This window comes from Microcaecilia unicolor, chromosome 5, assembly GCF_901765095.1.
Source record: "Microcaecilia unicolor chromosome 5, aMicUni1.1, whole genome shotgun sequence".
In the NCBI taxonomy this organism is placed as follows: domain Eukaryota; kingdom Metazoa; phylum Chordata; class Amphibia; order Gymnophiona; family Siphonopidae; genus Microcaecilia; species Microcaecilia unicolor.
The window spans coordinates 41,822,128-41,840,498 of NC_044035.1; the positions used below are offsets into that span (position 1 = coordinate 41,822,128).

The 18,371-nt window shown below is 43.7% G+C and overlaps 1 protein-coding gene across 2 annotated transcripts in view; it reads right to left on the reverse strand.

Moving 5' to 3' along the window:
* SUFU (SUFU negative regulator of hedgehog signaling) overlaps positions 1–18,371 on the reverse strand; it is a 232,700-nt gene that overhangs the window by 203,450 nt on the left and 10,879 nt on the right. For both annotated transcript variants that reach the window (XM_030202831.1, XM_030202830.1), the window contains exon 2: positions 12,655–12,789. In XM_030202831.1, the coding sequence (XP_030058691.1) occupies positions 12,655–12,789 (135 nt within the window). The remainder of the gene's footprint in view (positions 1–12,654; positions 12,790–18,371) is intronic.

The window sequence follows — 18,371 nt, forward strand, 5'->3', positions numbered from 1 at the left end:
CTATGCTGAATCCAGAATAGGGTCATGGCGACCTTCCTGTAGGCAACAGTATGCAGAAAACAAATCTTTAACACCCCTGCATGGAACCCAACAGCTCCTAGACATGAGTCTTGCATGATGGAGGTAATTGATGCCTGGTCAGAGCTAGTTCAAGATAAGGCCAGAGAGTTTCAACCATGCTTCCAGGAACTCCTTCACAGAGTGACAGACATGGCAATCTCAAATTTGTTGTGCAGTTTCATTATCTCCAAATCTTCTTTTGGAAAAGTCCCAGAATAAGCCAAATCAACAAGTTTTTTTTTTATTAATTTCAATATAATTAACAAGCATGACTTGTTTATGAAATACAGCCAAAGAAAATATACCATCCAATTAATTAAACAAAAAGAAAAACATTAGTTTGCTTCCTCAGACCACAATTCAAGATTGGAGGAACAAAGGAATAGAGAAGATTACAAAGTAGAAATAACATATTAAGGAAATATTCGCTGCATACTCCCAATAATTACTTATTAGATGTTAATTAAGTTGCTTTAAATCTAAAAATGATTTTAACTGGTCTGGTGAATAGAAGACATACTTATTTAAGCCCAACTTAACACTGCATTTGCATGGATATGCAAGAAAAAAAAGAACCCCCTATCTCCAATGTCCTCTTTCTCATTGCCAGGAAAAGTTTTCTTTTTTGCTGGGTTTGCTTTGTAACTTCCGGGTATATCCATATCCTTTCCCCTCCAAAAGGGATGGTGGAATTTTTGAAGTAGTTTCTCATAATGGCATTTGTCCTGCTCAAATACCAGAGAAACTATGAGGGTCGCCCTGTCGGTACATTTATCCAAAGTTTGTTCTAATAGAGCAGATATGTCCAAATTATAATTTGTTTGCTGCAAATCCAGTTTTTTCCCAACCTTCTCCATAGGATTCCCAATGTAGTAAATTTTATTTACTGGAGGCATACTTTCAAGGGGAAACTTTAAAATCGCATTTAAATATCTTCTAAAGAGATCAAAAGGAGAATGTCCTAGGAGTTTTGGGAAATTAAGCAATCGTAAATTTAATCTTCCATTATAGTTCTCAATCTGTTCAATTCTGCGCCGAACATCACCACTATCTCTTATTGCTGCATTCTTAAATTCATGAAGCAAAAAATCAACAAGTTTAAGAACAGTAGATCACCTGGACTGGATGGGTATACACCCCAAAGTACTGACAGAATTCAAAAATGAAACTGCTGACCTACTTCAGTACAGTCTTGATTATCTGATGTAAACGGGACCAACCTGTTGTCGGATAAGTAAAAAGTCGGATAATATAGAAAACACTGCATAAGCCCCTCAAACAATGCATAAGCAAAGGCATAGAGTTCCCAATTTTCAAAAATTGTTCTAAAACAAAGATTTTTAATAGAAATAAACATGATGGTATCACTGGGGGGCCTGTCTGCTTGCCGGATGGTCAGATTAGCGAAGATCGGATAATCGAGACTAGTCCCAGGAGTGATCTGGGAAATTATAGAACGGTAAGCCTGACTTAAGTGCCAGGCAAAATAGTAAAAGCTATTATAAAGAAGAAAACCATCAATACACAGACCAAACATGGTTTAATGGGGCAGAGTCAACACGGATTCAATCAAAGAAAGTCTTGCGTCACCAAGTTACAAGATTATTTTTTTGATGGTATGAATAAACATGTGGATAAAGATGAGCAACTTGATGTAGTGCATCTAGACTTTCAGAAAGCATTCAACAGTCCCTCATGAAAGACTCTCGAGAAAATTAAAAAGCAATGTTCTGTTGAGATTTGGGATCTGGGTAAAAAAGAAAAAAAAAGATCTAGAAATGGGAACAAGCGAGGTGACCAAATCTTCAGATGACACAAAACTATTCAAAATTGTTAATTTGAATGCAGACTGAGAAATTGCAGGAGGACCTTATGAGATTGGAAGGTTGGGCATCCTGATAACAGATGGAATTTAATCAGGACAAGTGCAAATTGATGCATATTAGGAAGAATAAACCAAAGTTATAGCAACTTAATGCTAGGTTCCACATTATAGACTCACTACACAAGAAAAAAAAAAAAAGATCTAGGTGTCATCATAAGACAGTAAGTTGAAACCATTTGCTCAGTGTGCTATGGCAGCCAAAATAAGAATATAGAATGTTAAAAATTATTAGAAAAGAAAACAAAGAATATCTGTATTGCTCCTTGGCCTGACCTCACCTTGAGATAGTGTGTGCCATTCTGGTTGCTGCATCTCAAAAGATACAGCAGAATTAGAAAAGGCACAAAGAATGGTGATCAAAAGGATTAAAGGAATGGAACTCCTCCCATATGAGGAAAGGCTTAAGAGGTTAGAGCTCTTCATGCCATGAATTTACATAGCAATACTATTAAAACAAATAGGAGAAAATATTTGTTTCACTTAAATGCAGTTAAGCTCTGGAACTCGTTGCCAGAGAATGTGGTAAAAGCAGTTCACACAGCTGTTTAAAAAAAAAAAAAAAGATTTGGGTATGATTTTGAAGATAAAATCCACAAACTGTTAAGGGACATATGAGGAAAGACACTTATCCCTGGGGATCAGCAGCATGTAATTTCACTGCTTCTTTGGATTCTGCTAGATACTTGTGATCCCGCTTGGGCACCTTTGGAAGCAGGATACTAAACAGATCTTTGGTTTGACCCAGTATGACAGTTCTCATGTTTTTAATTAAAAGTAGTAATCAGTGAACCTACTAGTTAGGCACACTTCATCTAGCAGTGAGTTGTCTGGGTTTCTCCGAGAGAAACGTCCCTGAATGCTAAGTGCTCAAATGTTTTCTGACATGCCACTTAGTGACCCCTGTATGTTCCTCATCCTCCAAACCCACACATATACCACCCTAAGAGACCAGTGAGAGAATGAGTTATCCATTTTTCTTAACTGACATCCTGTCAAAAAGAAGGAATTCTGGTGGCAGAGTCAAATCTTTGCCCCCTTCTTGTGCTGATGGAAATCTCAGTTCTAAACTTTGCCTACCACTTGACCTTACCATTCAAGAAACCCTGCACCACTTTATGATCAGGAGACTCTTTGGCTCCACATACCTATTGACAATAACCTATCTTGTATTTTAAACCTCTATTAATAAAGAATGAATAGGGCTGAAAGATCTCATACCTTTAATCATGAACTGCTAAATTCTTGTTGCATTATTCAAAACGTAGCAAAAATAGTTTCAAGATGTTAAGATCCTGAAAATTTGATGGTTCAAGATACGATTTAAAAAAAAAACAAAAAAAAAACACATCACCTCTTTAGAATTTCGTGCCAATATTAATATTTTTCTATTCAAGCAAAAACTCTGGAACACTGCTTTAATATTTTGACTTGCAAACTCCTGCCAATCTTCAATAAAACCACAGAATCCTAAAATGCTATGCAATGTATCTCTTACATGATTTTGGAGCAATGTAACATAAGAATGAATGCTGTATCTACATGATCACATGTGCCTGTCAAAGAAACATTAGCATCTGCATCTATAAAAACAGATGGATTTCATCTGCTCTCTCTCCTAACTGCAAATAGAAGATGAGAATTCTCAAAGTTTCTAGAACAGGCTATTTAATAAACTTAGCAAAAGAAATCCAAGAGCATGCTCAAGCCTTGTGTGATGTACATACCTAAAATCAAATGTAAAATGTAAAAGACCAAATGTATGCTTTCCTTGGAAGCTCAAATGACTACAACTTTCATACTTTATGGTCCATCCAGTCTGCCCAACAAGATAAACTCATATGTGCTACTTTGTGTGTATACCTGACCTTGATTTGTATCTGCCATTTTCAGGGCACAGACCATAGAAGTCTGCCCAGCACTAGCCCCACCTCCCACCACCGGCTTTGCCACCCAATCTCCGCTAAGCTTCTGAGGATACATTCCTTCTGAACAGGATTCCTTTAGGTTTATCCCACGCATTTTTTAATTCTGTTACCGCTTTCATCTCCACCACCTCCCGCGGGAGGGTATTCCAAGCATCCACCACTCTCTCCGTGAAAAAATACTTCCTGACATTTTTCTTAAGTCTGCCCCCCTTCAATCTCATTTCATGTCCACTAGTTCTACTGCCTTCCCATCTACGGGAAAAGGTTTGTTTGCGGATTAATACCTTTCAAATATTTGAACGTCTGTATGTCACATCACCCCTGTTTCTCCTTTCCTCCAGGGTATACGTGTTCAGGTCAGCAAGTCTCTCCTCATATGTCTTGTAACGCAAATCCCTTACCATTTTTGTAGCTTTTCTTTGCACCACTTCAATTCTTTTTACATCCTTAGCAAGATACGGCCTCCAAAACTGAACACAATACTCCAGGTGGGGCCTCACCAACTACTTATACAGGGGCATCAACACCTCCTGCTGGTCACACCTTTCTCTATACAGCCTAGCAACCTTCTGGCTACGGCCACCGCCTTGTCACACTGTTTCGTCACCTTCAGATCCTCAGATACTATCACCCCAAGATCCCTCTCCCCGTCTGTACATATCAAACTCTCACCGCCTAACACATACGTTTCCCGTAGATTTCTTCTCCCTAAGTGCATCACTTTACATTTTTTCGCATTGAATTTTAATTGCCAAACCTTAGACCATTCTTCTAGCTTCCGCAGATCCTTTTTCATGTTTTCCACTCCCTCCGGGGTATCTACTCTGTTAAAAATCTTAGTATCATCCGCAAAAAGGCAAACTTTACCTTCTAACCCTTCGGCAATGTCACTCACAAATATATTGAACGGAATCGGCCCCAGAACCGATCCCTGAGGCACTCCACTACTCATCTTTCCCTCATCCGAGCGAATTCCATTAACCACCACCCTCTGGTGTCTGTACGTCAACCAGTTCCTAATCCAGTTATCCATGTCGGCTCCTAGCTTCAGCCTGTCAAGTTTATTCAAGAGCCTCCTGTGGGGAACCGTGTCAAAAGCTTTGCTGAAATCTAAGTAGATTACGTCTATAGCACATCCATGATTCAATTCTCCGGTCAGCCAGTCAAAGAATTCAATGAGATTCGTTTGGCACGATTTACCTTTGGTAAAACCATGTTGTCTCAGATCTTCCAACTTATTGGCTTCCAGGAAATTCACTATCCTTTCCTTCAGCATCGCTTTCATTACTTTTCCAATAGATAGATGTCCTTTATTTTCTTAGTTTTTTTGACCCGCGTTGTTTCCATTCATTTCCGTTCTTTTCAGTCATGGCCATCTTTAGACCTGCTCGGCCGGGTATTCTCTTTTTTGTGCTCTCTTTTTCAGTACAATCACATTTTTTCATTTAGCTAGGGCAGTCTTCCCTTCCATGTCATCGAAGACCCCCAGTGGATTCAAATGCTGTACTCTGTGCAACCGGACCATCTCAGGCACTGATACCCATTCGTGGTGTATACAGTGCCTTGGGCCCAACCATAGCCTAGCTCGTGCCCTTTGTCTTTGTATGAAGAAAAGGACTCAACAGGCTCGAAAAGCCTAAAGACAGAAACTTTTTGAGGATCGGACCAGTCCGTCGATGTCGACTTCTGCATCGAGGTCGGCAGCGTCGACATTGAGGTAAGCATTGACTTCGGGAGTAGAGGTAGGCATGGCTGCTGAGAGACCAAGACACACTGGGAGCAGTGAGGCATTCAGTGGGTCTCCACCTGGCTCAAGGCCTCCTGCTATGCAGGCCCCCAAGGACCGTCCATCGTCGGACCTGACCCCGAGACAACGTGGGGACTCGAAGTCGTCCTTCTCAGCACCGAGGAGCCTTGGTGAGGTGCATCGAGCGAAAGCTAAGAAACACCGCCACTGTTCTCCCTCGACAAACGGTGCTGGGAGCTCCAGGGAGCCGAGGGAATTAGCACCCAAAAAGCGTCGACACCGGGAGGACCGCTTCCCCTCCATACAAGAGGTGCCAATGTGTCAGTTTACCAGCAGTCCAGTTCCTGCTCCTGTGCCCCAGGCAACTCTGCAGCCGACTGTTCCACTAGCCCCACAGCCTTTCCCGACGGTGGCTCTCGACGAGCTGATCCGGGCCTTGCTTCCAGAGCTTCTGGAAGGACTGCTGCGACACACTGCATCGGCGTCGGAGGTGCTTGCGTCTACCATGCCATCTGCTGCAGCTATGTCTGGCCCTCCACCCGCGGTGCGGATCCCAAGTTCGGGACCACTTGCGGCTCCAATATCGGCTGCCACCCAGGTCGGCTCCCCGTCGACATCGATGAAGGAAGCTTCACTGCAGTCCATGCAGGAGTCGGGCCCTCGACATCACCATCGGGACCATGGGTCTTCGGCGTAGAGGCGTGTTCGGTCTCCAAAGTCACTGAGGGAAGTGCTCTCCAACCCCGAGGAGGAACGCTCATAGGAGTCAGAGGAAAATCCTATGAACCCACCCTCAACTTTGCAATCTTTACTGATTACTTAAGGGTTACTCTTAATCTTGTTACCTACTGCTGTTTTTTTTCTGCCTGTAAGATAACACTTTTTGTTATCCGTTCCAACCCAGCAAAATGTTGGAAAGAAATTATACATAAGGAGTTGAGAATGCCTGTCTGGCCATCTGTGGACAAAAACCAACTCAAAAAACTTTGGCATGGGGAAAGAAAAAAAAAAAAAACAAAAAGACAAAAAATACATCAAGTATAAAAATGGGCCATACTGGACCCGGGAGGGGGGGGGGGGGGTCAGAAAGAAATAAAGTCCCCCAAAATAGCCCGATTCATTTCTATGACAATGGCAGATCCAGCATAGAAACACCGATAAACTGGAACACAGTAATTAGGAAATTGTTCCTTTCAAACTGCCTTTCCATTCTCCTTGCTTCTCCTGGTCATATGACACAAGCAGAAGAGTTGGAACATTCCATGAGGCATGCTCTGGTATGCTTTCTCCATGTGCACCCAACTTCCCTTCTGCAACTTCCCATTGCTGGTTCTCAGCAATGCAGCAGATATATAAAATTATTGTTGTTGTTGTTGCAAATGCTGTATCCTTGTAAATATACAAAGATATAGCCATATCACTGGAATCTGTATGGCTGCCAAACACAAAATTATTATATACTAGCAAAAAAGGCCCGTTTCTTTGAGAGATGAAACGGGCGCTAGCAAGGTTTTTGTGTCCAGCGACCGTCCTGTTCCCCGGCCCCCCCTGCAGGCACCCATGGCCAGGGACCCAGCTGTCCCCCAACCCCCCTCCAGGCAGGCACCTGTCCGCTGCTGTCGCTCCATCCCCCGGCCCCCCCTGCAGCCACCCATGGCCAGGGATCCAGCTGTACCCCAATCCCCCCTCCAGGGACCTGTCCGCTGCTGTCGTTGGCGCTCCGCGATGCGGTGTGCATGTGAAAAATGGCCAGTGAGGGGCAGGGGGAGATGGCGTTTCGTGGAGTGTGTTTGCTCCGCCCTCGTCGTCATCACGTTGTGACGCGAGGGCGGGGGCACACACTCTTGGGCAAACCGGATATCTCGCCCGCTTCAAAGTTCCGGTTGGAGGCTTCATAGAACGTTGGAGTTGCCTTTTATATATAGAGATTTTTTGGAAGCACAGAGCACACACAGAACCCCGGGCAGAGGTGACTAAATCTTATAGTTTTCTTAATAACTGCTATGTATGGTGACATCTAATATCTGAATCACATAGCTTTGTTATGTGTACTGCTTTCTATTGCTGGAGAAGACCACCACCACCTGTTGCCTTGGTACCACTCCTCCTGGTGAGAGATAGAGACAACACAGATACACCCACACCAATGGGTTGGAAAAGAATTCCATGAGTTGTGTTCTACATGCTTTCCTCACTTGTTACTAAAGTGTTTCGAAATATTTGTGCAAAAGATACCATAAAACGGTTAGCTTAGCAGAGTTTTAAAAAGGGGTTAGACGGTTTCCTAAAGGACAAGTCCATAAACCACTACTAAATGGACTTGGGAAAAAAACCACAATTCCAGGAATAACATGTATAGAATGTTTGTACGTTTGGGAAGCTCGCCAGGTGCCCCTGGCCCGGACTGGCCACTGTCGTGGACAGGATGCTGGGCTCGATGGACCTTTGGTCTTTTCCCAGTGTGGCATTACTTATGTACTTATATTATTCAAACCCACAGCCCTGTAGATGGCAGCTACTATTCTACTGTACATAATATGCAATGTTTAAGTATTTGTTCAGAACCAAAATTTAGTTTTCCACATTTCCTTGCCCTGGAATAAATACAGAAAAAAAGCATTATACATAAAAAGAATAAATGTGCGTTTTGTATTCCATTTTTATATTTTCGATATTTCACTTTAAAAAAGTCAAACTATATATATGCAAAAAAGCTGCATACTGAAGTCTTGTCCTGGTCTCAGTGAAACTTGTTAAGGCAGTTTCAATCATTTTATCATAATCATATTTCTGATAAATCCATATATTTCATAATAAATTTGAATTACATTCAACACTTAAGGACCATCTTATTCCAAACCTATAGCATTAAGAATCCACTTTCTTCAGTTCAGAATGTTGCCCTTTTGCAGTTCACATACAGTCCTCATTCTCTGTAGGTGGCCCAAGGCTTTTCAGTATTATTAATGGTGTTAACCACCCCAAGCAAATGACATTTTAAACTAAATAAACTCTCAAAAAAAGGTTTCCACATGGTTTCATCCAGGGAGGTCTGCCTCCAGCACAGAAACTGGAAAACTTTTAAAACAAACAGCTATCCCGTCCCCCTGCCTCCAAGCTATTAAGCTTTCCAGAAAGATACTGAGGTATTATCTGAAAAAATACACAACAGCCAACTGAAGAACATCTAACAGTGCTTCTCATCTTAACAGGAAGAAGGGGTGGGGGGAATTAACCACAATCATCACTGATAAAAATTACTGCCACATTTAACAGCCTGAGTCTATACTACAAATCAGTGCAATTTTAAAAAGATTTACTCAAAGATTTCACTGGGATACTAGAAATTTGGACTAAAAGATTACAAATTTTAACAAAAATATAGCAATGTTGTGTTTTAAAATTGATTAGGATTTATTACCAAAAAAAAATATGATAGCTACTGTACACAGGTTCACAACATTACAAACTCAGAGACCCAAGTTTCAGCCCCCTATTCTATTCCTTACTTACTGAGCAAATCTGTTTATGTCACTACCCAATATCCCTTATGCCACTGGCCCTTAAGGACAGGTGAATACTAACTATATGAATTAAGTGACATAGTACTGTGCATCCCAGAGCATTATCCAGGGCTAGATTTAAAAGTTCAGGCACTTGGAGGAAGAACCCACCCCTCATCCTCCATTCTGACAGGGGAAGTATCCTAAGAAAATGGTGGCTAAGGAAGGGGGTGGAGGATTTTTCATGCCATCATCCCTGCTCTGCTTTGCCTCCCAAATACCCCTTCACCACTTGCAATGATCCAGGCTTGCCTTGTATCCTTCAGCAGGGCATAACATAATTTTGAGCAAGTATAGGAAGAGGGTCTGCAAGTCGCCGCAACTGTACTCACAGTCTCCATGGTGGCCCTACTCCTCCACAGTGCCTCTGAACACATGCATGGCTCACAAACCTCAAATTTATTTTGTTCAAGTTGCATCAATGAAAGACAAGGCAGACCAGGACAGCGCATGGCGACGCTCTGGTACATATCAAAATTCACTGAAGGCATCTGCCTATGCCTTTACCTGGATCTGGCTCTATAAAAACAATATATGATGCAACCAAACTGAAATGTTATGTCAGAAGAGGAATATTTTGGTAATTATTTTTTCTTTATCTCAACTAAAACCAACTACTGGGTGTTACAGAACCACTCATTCAGATCCCTTTCAGGTATGTGGGAGTCTGCAACCTGCACGCCTACCACTGGGGGGTGGTGAAGGAATATCAATCGCCAAGAGCAAGCAAGTTTTGTGGGAGTCCTGGGAACTTGCTAGTCCCTTGCAATTTAAACTGCAGTACCAATGCACCACCCCTGTGAGAAGAACACAGATGGCAGACTCATAACACACCTTAGAAGAACACTGAACTACCTGAGATTTTACATCTGAATTTCATTATTTTAGTCAAACAAAAGATATATAGATATATACATATTATTTATTTGTTACATTTGTATCCCACATTTTCCCACCTATTTGCAGGCTCAATGTGGCTTACATAGTACCGTAAAGGCGTTCGCCAATTCCGGTATGAACAAATACAGTAAATAAATACCCCCCCCCCACCACCAAATAATTGATGAAATCGTGTATAACAAGCAGCACCCATATGCAACTCTACACCATCTACAGTTCCAGTCAGCCCGAGGAGCATCAGGGATCAACAAGGGTCTCCCATACACAGCAATACTAAAGGGAGCATAACTACAGAATACATTTCGCTCATCAAATCTTGCTGAGTAACTTTATATAGTACACCTCATGATATAACAGATGGCAGAACAGGATACAGCTTGGCCATAGCCCTAGCCACTTTGAGGTTAGCATCAGGAAGCTTCCACTGAGCTCCAATAAGCCCTTGCATTGCTTCATGAAAATGGGAAGATAATGGAAGTCTCTTGGTACCCAAGATAATAGAAGCAGCAGGTCCAGAGGACTGAGAAATAGGAGAAGAAATATTTAAAGCCTCAAAGCTTCCATAGACTTGGTTATTAACAAAGGTAACTCTGCTCTTAAAAACAACCTAGCTGCAGTAGGATCATCTTCCTCTACTGCTCCTGAAATTTCAAAAGGAAGAAACTGGGTGGTCTGAATTCATGGACAACACCTCCTCTAACTTCAGAGAAGAAACGCTGTCCAGATCCTGTGAAATTGAAAGTTTCCTCTTCTTTAGAAGATGCTCCTGAGAAACCACATAAGAGGGAGGAACAGAGGATGCCTGAGCCAACTTTAATAAAAATACCCGAGGCAAATGAAGAACATTCAAGGTGAAAAGGGCAGCAAGGAGGCTTCTACTCCCCAGGACACAGTAGCGAGCGGGGAACCAGCTGACAAAATGGCAGCTGAAGCGTCACAAAGTGGAGGAACCGCTACCGCCAAGCCCACCAGGATCAAAGTCTATATGACCCATATGAACTGCAGCACCAGCACTAAAAACTAGCAGAATCGGCATGTCAGCTAATTGCAAGCATAGCGAGCAGGCACCAGTAGCAGAAAGCTTACCCCCGCAGCGCACACATAACTTCACAGGTTCTGACATAGTGAACAGAAAAATATTCATGAAAGTTGCCAGTCTCGCCATCTCCAAGGCACTGTAACCCAAAATCTTCCCAAACCACAAGCACCCCCAAAGAGAAACGCAGTAAATAAACAAGGCAGGAGAAACAATAAGAGGAAGAAAGTGGCAAAGAGAGAGCCGGGAGGGACCTAGTCCACTAGGTTTACACACCTGAAGCACAAGATATTCTCAAACCCAAACTCCACTGAACCTGCAAGCAGGACAGTAGGCCACATAGTCACCACACTGCACAGGAGCTGCTATCCCGCCTGCTGGAAATAGAGAATACTGGCTCAATTGATACGCACAGGACTTTATAAGGCACAACTCAGTGTTCTGTATCTCCTCCACCTGTGGGCAAATAGTCACAACCCATTTGTCTGGACTGATCTATGGGACACAATGGAAATTGTATTCTTTGTTTTAACACCGCTAGAGAGAATGACAGAGATCCCCATGAGCCCTGTAAGCTGAAGTCTTCTGAGGAAGGCTCTCAGGACTATGTACCCACACTAAAGGAAAGAAAATTAAAGGTATGACTAAATTTCATCTTCCTTAGCATCCAGGCTGCACGATTCTATTAGGATGTACCCAAGCAGAAATTTACTGAGCAGGGGAAGACAACGCCCTCCCCAAATGACAGCTCTGCTAAAGTCCACCTGCTGAGACCCCATTGTGGGTATGCTATTGCATATCTGGATGACATTGTTATCTATATTAATGACTGGAAGACCCATCTGATCCAGACAATTCTGGCCAGTCTGAGGACAACTAGGATGACAGAGAACTCAAAGAAATGCTTCCTGGGAGGACAGGAAGTCCAGTGCCTGAGGTATTCCATTGGAAAAGGAGGCCTCAGATCCAGAAGGTGGAGGCGATTACCCAGTGCCCATACTTCAGTCCAAGAAGCAAGTCCAGGCATTCCCGGGCCTAGTTAGTTATTATTGGCAGTTTATTCTGAGTTTCGTTGAGAAGGTGGAGCTGTTGACTTCCCTCCTATAAAAAAAAGGCTCCAGAAACGGTCTGCTGGACATCAGGAGTCAACACAAGAGCAGAGAGTAACAAACTGACTCCAAGCCTGGGAGAAGATATGCAAAAATCCTTTTTTTTTTTCCAGTAGCATCAGATGAATGACTCGACACCGGTCTATGTTTCAGTGGATGCAACCGCCTGCTTAAGAAGGGGTCTGTGCAAGAAAGAGCCTGCAACTCTGAAATTCTCAGAGCAGAAGTAAGGGCTACCAGGAAATCAAGGCAAGATCCTTAACCATAATCCCCGATAAGGGTTCAAAAGGAGGACGCTGAACGGCCTCTAAAGCATGCCAGAGCCGAGAACTCTGTCAGGATTATGAAACCAGCATCCGATAACACACTCTCTCTCACTCACACACACACTCTCTCATTAAGCAGTGGTAATTACTTTTAGGTACTTACTCATGTACTCTGTTGTCTCCATACAGGTCACTCAGCCCAAAGCTGACATAGTGCCAGTGCTCTGGAACATTCGCTGTTGGAGTCCCCAAGTTTCTGTACATGCTAACATAGTCCAGAGGATCCGGTCCTCCCAACCTGCAAAACACACACATACACATCTCAGTACAATGTGCAAGAATACAGAGGGGTCAAAATAACTTTTCCATAACAGTTTAATGTAAAGCAATGAATTAGTTAACAAGAACAGATTTGATTTATTAATATACTACTTAACACAGCCAGGGTTTTAAAGCAGTTTACAGGACAAAGGACTAAGCTATCTATGGAGCTGACAGAGGAAAAAAACTTTTACCTCACACATTACAATCACTGTACCTTATAAAAGTAATTTGAGAATTGTACTGTATTTTTAGCAAATGTACCTATACCTTAATACATCCTCCAACCACATACGTATCCTGAGTATTTCCTGTTTTGGTAACCCTGTTCTATCAATGCAGTAGGACAAAAGGGAAAATTAGGTTCTTACCATGATAATTTTCTTTCCTTTAGTCATAGCAGATGCAGCCATTAAAGATGGGTTGTGTCCATCAACCAGCAGAGGGAGATAGAGAGCACACTTTTTCAGTGCCTCATACCAGCTTGCTCCACTGCCTCTCCTTCAGTAATTGAAGCTTCCAAAGCAGTATAGCAAACTGCAATGGGAATAACATGAGCTTTCCTCACAGCGAACGATGGCCCTACAACAAAGGGCATTAACTCAGAATGGAGGGAATGAAACATCCTCCCGGAGGGCATAAACATCCTCCACTGAGACATAACTGGAGGGAATAAACTTATCCTCCCGGAGGGAATAAACTCATCCTCCAAAACATGAAACTGGAGGAAATTAAGTCATCCTCCTTTAATTGAACAAGAATCCTGAAGACTGTTTCCAACTTTCTCCCAAAGACGGAATCTCCAGGAAACATGAACAGAACCTGAAATAGATTTACAGCAGATAGCAATCAGACAGGGAGGGATCATGGCTGCATCTGCTATGACTAAAGGAAAGAAAATTATCACGGTAAGAACCTAATTTTCCCTTCCCTGTCATTAAGCAGATGCAGCCATTACAGATGGGATGTATCAAAGCAATCCCTAGATAGGGCGGGAACAAGCCACACCACGCGCCAGCACTTGTGCTCCAAAATGTGCGTCCCTCCTGGCAGCCAAATCCAGCCCGTAATGTCGGGCAAAAGAGAGCTTAGAAGCCCATGTTGCTGCACTACAAATCTCTTGAAGAGAGAGTGCTCCAGTTTCAGCCCTAGAAAAGGAAATTCCTCTAGTGGAATGCGCCTTAAAGGCATCAGGCGGAGGCCGGCCGGCAAGCAAATAAGCTGAAAAGATAGATTCTTTAAGCCAGCAGGCAATAGTGGCTTTAGACGCTGGAGACCCTCTGCGAGGCCCTGATAGCAAAACAAACAGATGATCAGAGGTCCTGAAAGAGTTAGTAACTCGCAGATACTGCAGCAGAGTCCTGCGCATGTCCAACTGGTGCAATTGCCCAAAAGATTCTGGAAACTCCTCCTCAACAAAGGAGGGCAAAAAATAGGTTGGTTTAGGTGAAACGCTGAAACCACCTTAGGCAAGAAGGAAGGCACGGTCCGAACCGTGACCCCAGACTCTGAAAACTGCAGAAAAGGGTCTCTACAGGACAGCGCCTGGAGCTCTGACACCCGTCTCGCCGAAGTAATGGCCACTAACAAGACTAGGGCATCTACTTTAGGCATAGCAAAGCGAGCCATATGCTCCTCACTCAGAGGGTATAATTGCCCCATAGCCCTGTTTTCCCCTCTCTCTCCCCAATCCTTCCCTCTGTTTTCCCTCTTTCTCTCTCTCCCCATCCTTCCATCTGTTTTCCCCTCTCCCCAATCCTTCCATCTGTTTTTCCCTCTCTCTCCCCATCCTTCCCTCTGTTTTCCCTCTTTCTCTCTCTCCCCATCCTTCCATCTGTTTTCCCCTCTCCCCAATCCTTCCATCTGTTTTTCCCTCTCTCTCCCCAATCCTTCCCTCTGTTTTCCCTCTCTCTCTCTCTCCCCAATCCTTCCCTCTTTCTCTCTCCCCAATCCTTCCCTCTGTTGTTTTCCCACTTTCTCTCTCTCCCCAATCCTTCCCTCTGTTGTTTTCCCTCTCTCTCTCCCCAATCCTTCCCTCTGTTTTCCCGCTTTCTCTCTCTCCCCAATCCTTCCCTCTGTTGTTTTCCCTCTCTCTCTCTCCCCAATCCTTCCCTCTGTTGGTTTCCCTCTTTCTCTCTCTCCCCAATCCTTCCCTCTGTTGGTTTCCCTCTCCCTGCCAAGTTTCCCGCGAGCGGTGCGAAGTCGCGACGCACGCGGCACCAGTCCCTATTTCCGGCCGCTGCTGCTTCTCCTGTTGAGCAGCAGCGGCCACTACACAAAGAAAAAGATTAAAAAAAAACTTCAAACCTGGCTGAAACGCGGCACCCCGGCACTGTAGACAGCCATTAGGCATTGGCTGTTGCCCCGCAGCCGCTCCTCTTGCCTCTACGTCACTGCCCCTGGAGGAAAACCCCGGAGGAGCGCAGTGACGTAGAGGCAAGAGGAGGAGCGGCTGCGGGGCAACAGCCAATGCCTAATGGCTGTCTACAGTGCCGGGGTGCCGCATTTCAGCCAGTTTTGAAGTTTTTTTTAAATCTTTTTCTTTGTGTAGCGGCCGCTGCTGCTCAACAGGAGAAGCAGCAGCGGCCGGAAATGGGGGCTGGCACTGCGTCCGTCACGGGGCGGGGGGAGCAAAAAAAAAAAGGTGCCGGTACACCGTACCGTTGCGTACCGGCACAAAAAAAGCACTGCACACAAGGGAAAGGAATAGGAAAATGGTTATTTTGGAGCTGAGATACAATTTAATTCGCCCCATTGTCTAAAACAGAGAATTCCCGACTGAGCTGCACTTTGAATCGGAGTCTTGCCAAGAACAAAGAAATCGCCAACTGAGCTGCACTTTAATTCACAACATTGCTAGCAACCAAAAAGTCCCCGACGGAGAAAAAACAGAGGGAAAAACAAAATGAGCGCCATTCGCATCGTAGCATTTCGTTTAGTTTTTTTTTAATAGCTTGAAAAATACATGTAAAAATTAATTGCGGGGAAAATATACTACCAATTGCCCCAACTACCGGAGAAACAATATCTCCTTTCCATTGCACAAACAGCCAAACACAGTAAAAGCAGAAAAACGCTGCCGCATCAAGGGAAATTGCAGCTGCAGGCAAAACAGTGGCGGCCAAGCGCGCCAAAATGAGAAGAATAAAGTTCAGGGGAGAAAACCACTGACCGGACCGACGAAGAAGCAGGAAATCCGTGCCGCCAAAAAACAGATAACCTCCGATGCCGCTCAAAACATGCTTTAGCCTCTGGCCCGACAGGAACCGTCAATACAGCTCCCAAGCTATACAGACCCGTCCAAGAGTGAGCACGCGTTTAACAGTTCGCGCCTCTTTTTTTTTTTTTTTTTTACAACTACCGCCGCTAACAACGCTGGATAGCAGAGGAAAAATAATGAAGATGACAAAAAACCGCCGATTAAAGTCACAGACGCTGACTCATCACTTTTTTTTTTTAAAATAGCTTCGCCAGAAAAGAAAATAAAGACTCTTCAAACAGAATAAGACAGAAGAGCTACCTGCTCGTTATAAGCAAAAACTACTTCCTTTAAATTCCTTTCAATTGAATTAATTCTTTAAAAACAGCTGCCTATTAAAAGTGGCTGCCTCTCCCAAAGACGGTACACCTTTCCAGAGAAAGGGACGGCCCTTCCCTGCTAAGCCAGGGAGATGGGGAGGAAGGGGGGGTGGACTCGAGACACCCGAGTTTAACACCCCAGAGGCTGTCAAAGAAAGAAAAGAAACCCTGTCAAGCCTCTAATTACGATTCCAGGCACAGAAGAAGTATTATAAATATATCTGTAATATCTTATAGAGAAAAAGAGAGAGAGAGACTAATGGGCTCACTTCCTACCTGCTGAGAGACTGAGAAAATACTGGGGCTAAGGTTACATGGCCAGGGCTCCTATTGGCTCTCTAGAGTCAGAGATTTTTCTCAGTCTCCACCTGCTGGTAGGCGGGCACAACCCAACAGTCCAATCCTGGTCCGGTCCGGAGGGACGCTAAGGAAACAACTATTCCATCACATTGAAGTAGCTCTGCAATATCTCTAGCTGTCAACTACCAGGAACAGGCAGCAAAGCACAACAGAAGTAGGGAGAGATCCTAACCACATACAGCTAGTGGTGCCGCTGATAGTGAGAGCCAAAGCTGCAATACCATAGGTTTGTCCAGCGTCGAGGTACTGTACTACAGAACAGAGCTGCTGTGGAAAAGCAACACAAGTAACCTGTAGCAGAAGCAAGAGCTAGCTGTCCCAGCCATTGAAACAACAGTCCGTCAAAACCAGCAATATGGGAGAGGGAAGTTAACATATGCTCCCTGTGACACAGAATTGAGCTCCTCAGCCGCTAATATGATGCCCAAACCAGCCATGAACCAGAGACCCTTCAAGCCAGCGATCTTCCAGAACAATTGCACTTCCCACAGGGGAACCCTGCCCCTGGAGAAAATCCCCCCCATGGCAGAAGGGAGGGCCCACTCTTCCATGAATACCAGAAGCCCAGGAGATACATGAGAACCGTTTACCAGCTGCAGAAACCAAATTGAAGATGTAAGGTTGCTCATAGAAATCTGGAGCAAAGCCTCCACTACCCAAGCAGCAAAGGACTCAAATACAAATCCACCTATGCATCCAGTTTTTCCTACCCAAGCGCACAACTATGGAACGCATTACCAAAAGCAGTAAAAACTACACTAGACCACCTAAATTTTCGGAAAGCACTAACTAAAGACAGGCCTGTTCAGAAGAGCATACCCCACCGACCCAATATAAAAATACCTGGACACTTGCGACACAATGTAACTAAAGACCGTAACAGACATTACCTGACTCTTCTTCCCCCTTTCCCTCCCTAAGTTCCCCCCAATTGTACCTACCATACATGTACCTCATTCTACCACAATATCACTTTCAGGCTCATTTTCAAAGCACTTAGCCTCCCAAAGTTCCATAGAAACCTATGGAACTTAGCCTCCCAAAGTGCTTTGAAAATATGCCTCTTTGAATTCATTCATACCATGTACTTGTTCAGACCGGAATTAGCTAATGCCGTTAACGGTTATATGTAAGTCACATTGAGCCTGCAAAAGGTGGGAAAATGTGGGATACAAATGTAACAAATAATAATAAGAAATTATGTGGAAATACTTTAAAAACAAATCGAAGGAAATACTTTTCACTCAATGAAGAATTAATCCCTGGAACTCTGTGCTGAAGGATGTAGTAACAGCAGTTAGCATATCTGGGTTTAAAAAATGTTGGGACACGTTCCTGGAGGAAAAGTCCAGATTGTCATTGAGCTAGACATAGGGGAAGGCACTGCCTGCCTAGGGATGGGTAGCATAGAATGTTTGTTCCAAAACAATCCAGACACCGTTTCAGCAAAAGTCACTTCTCAATTTTTGAGATTCAGAAGAATCTATGACATGGAGGAAGACTTTAAGCTGTGTGCTAGATGAAAGAAATTATCCTAATAAAGTGATAAAATCAGCATATAAAAAGAACAAAACATAACAGAGAACTCTTGCTAAAGAAGACACATCAAAACATAGAAGA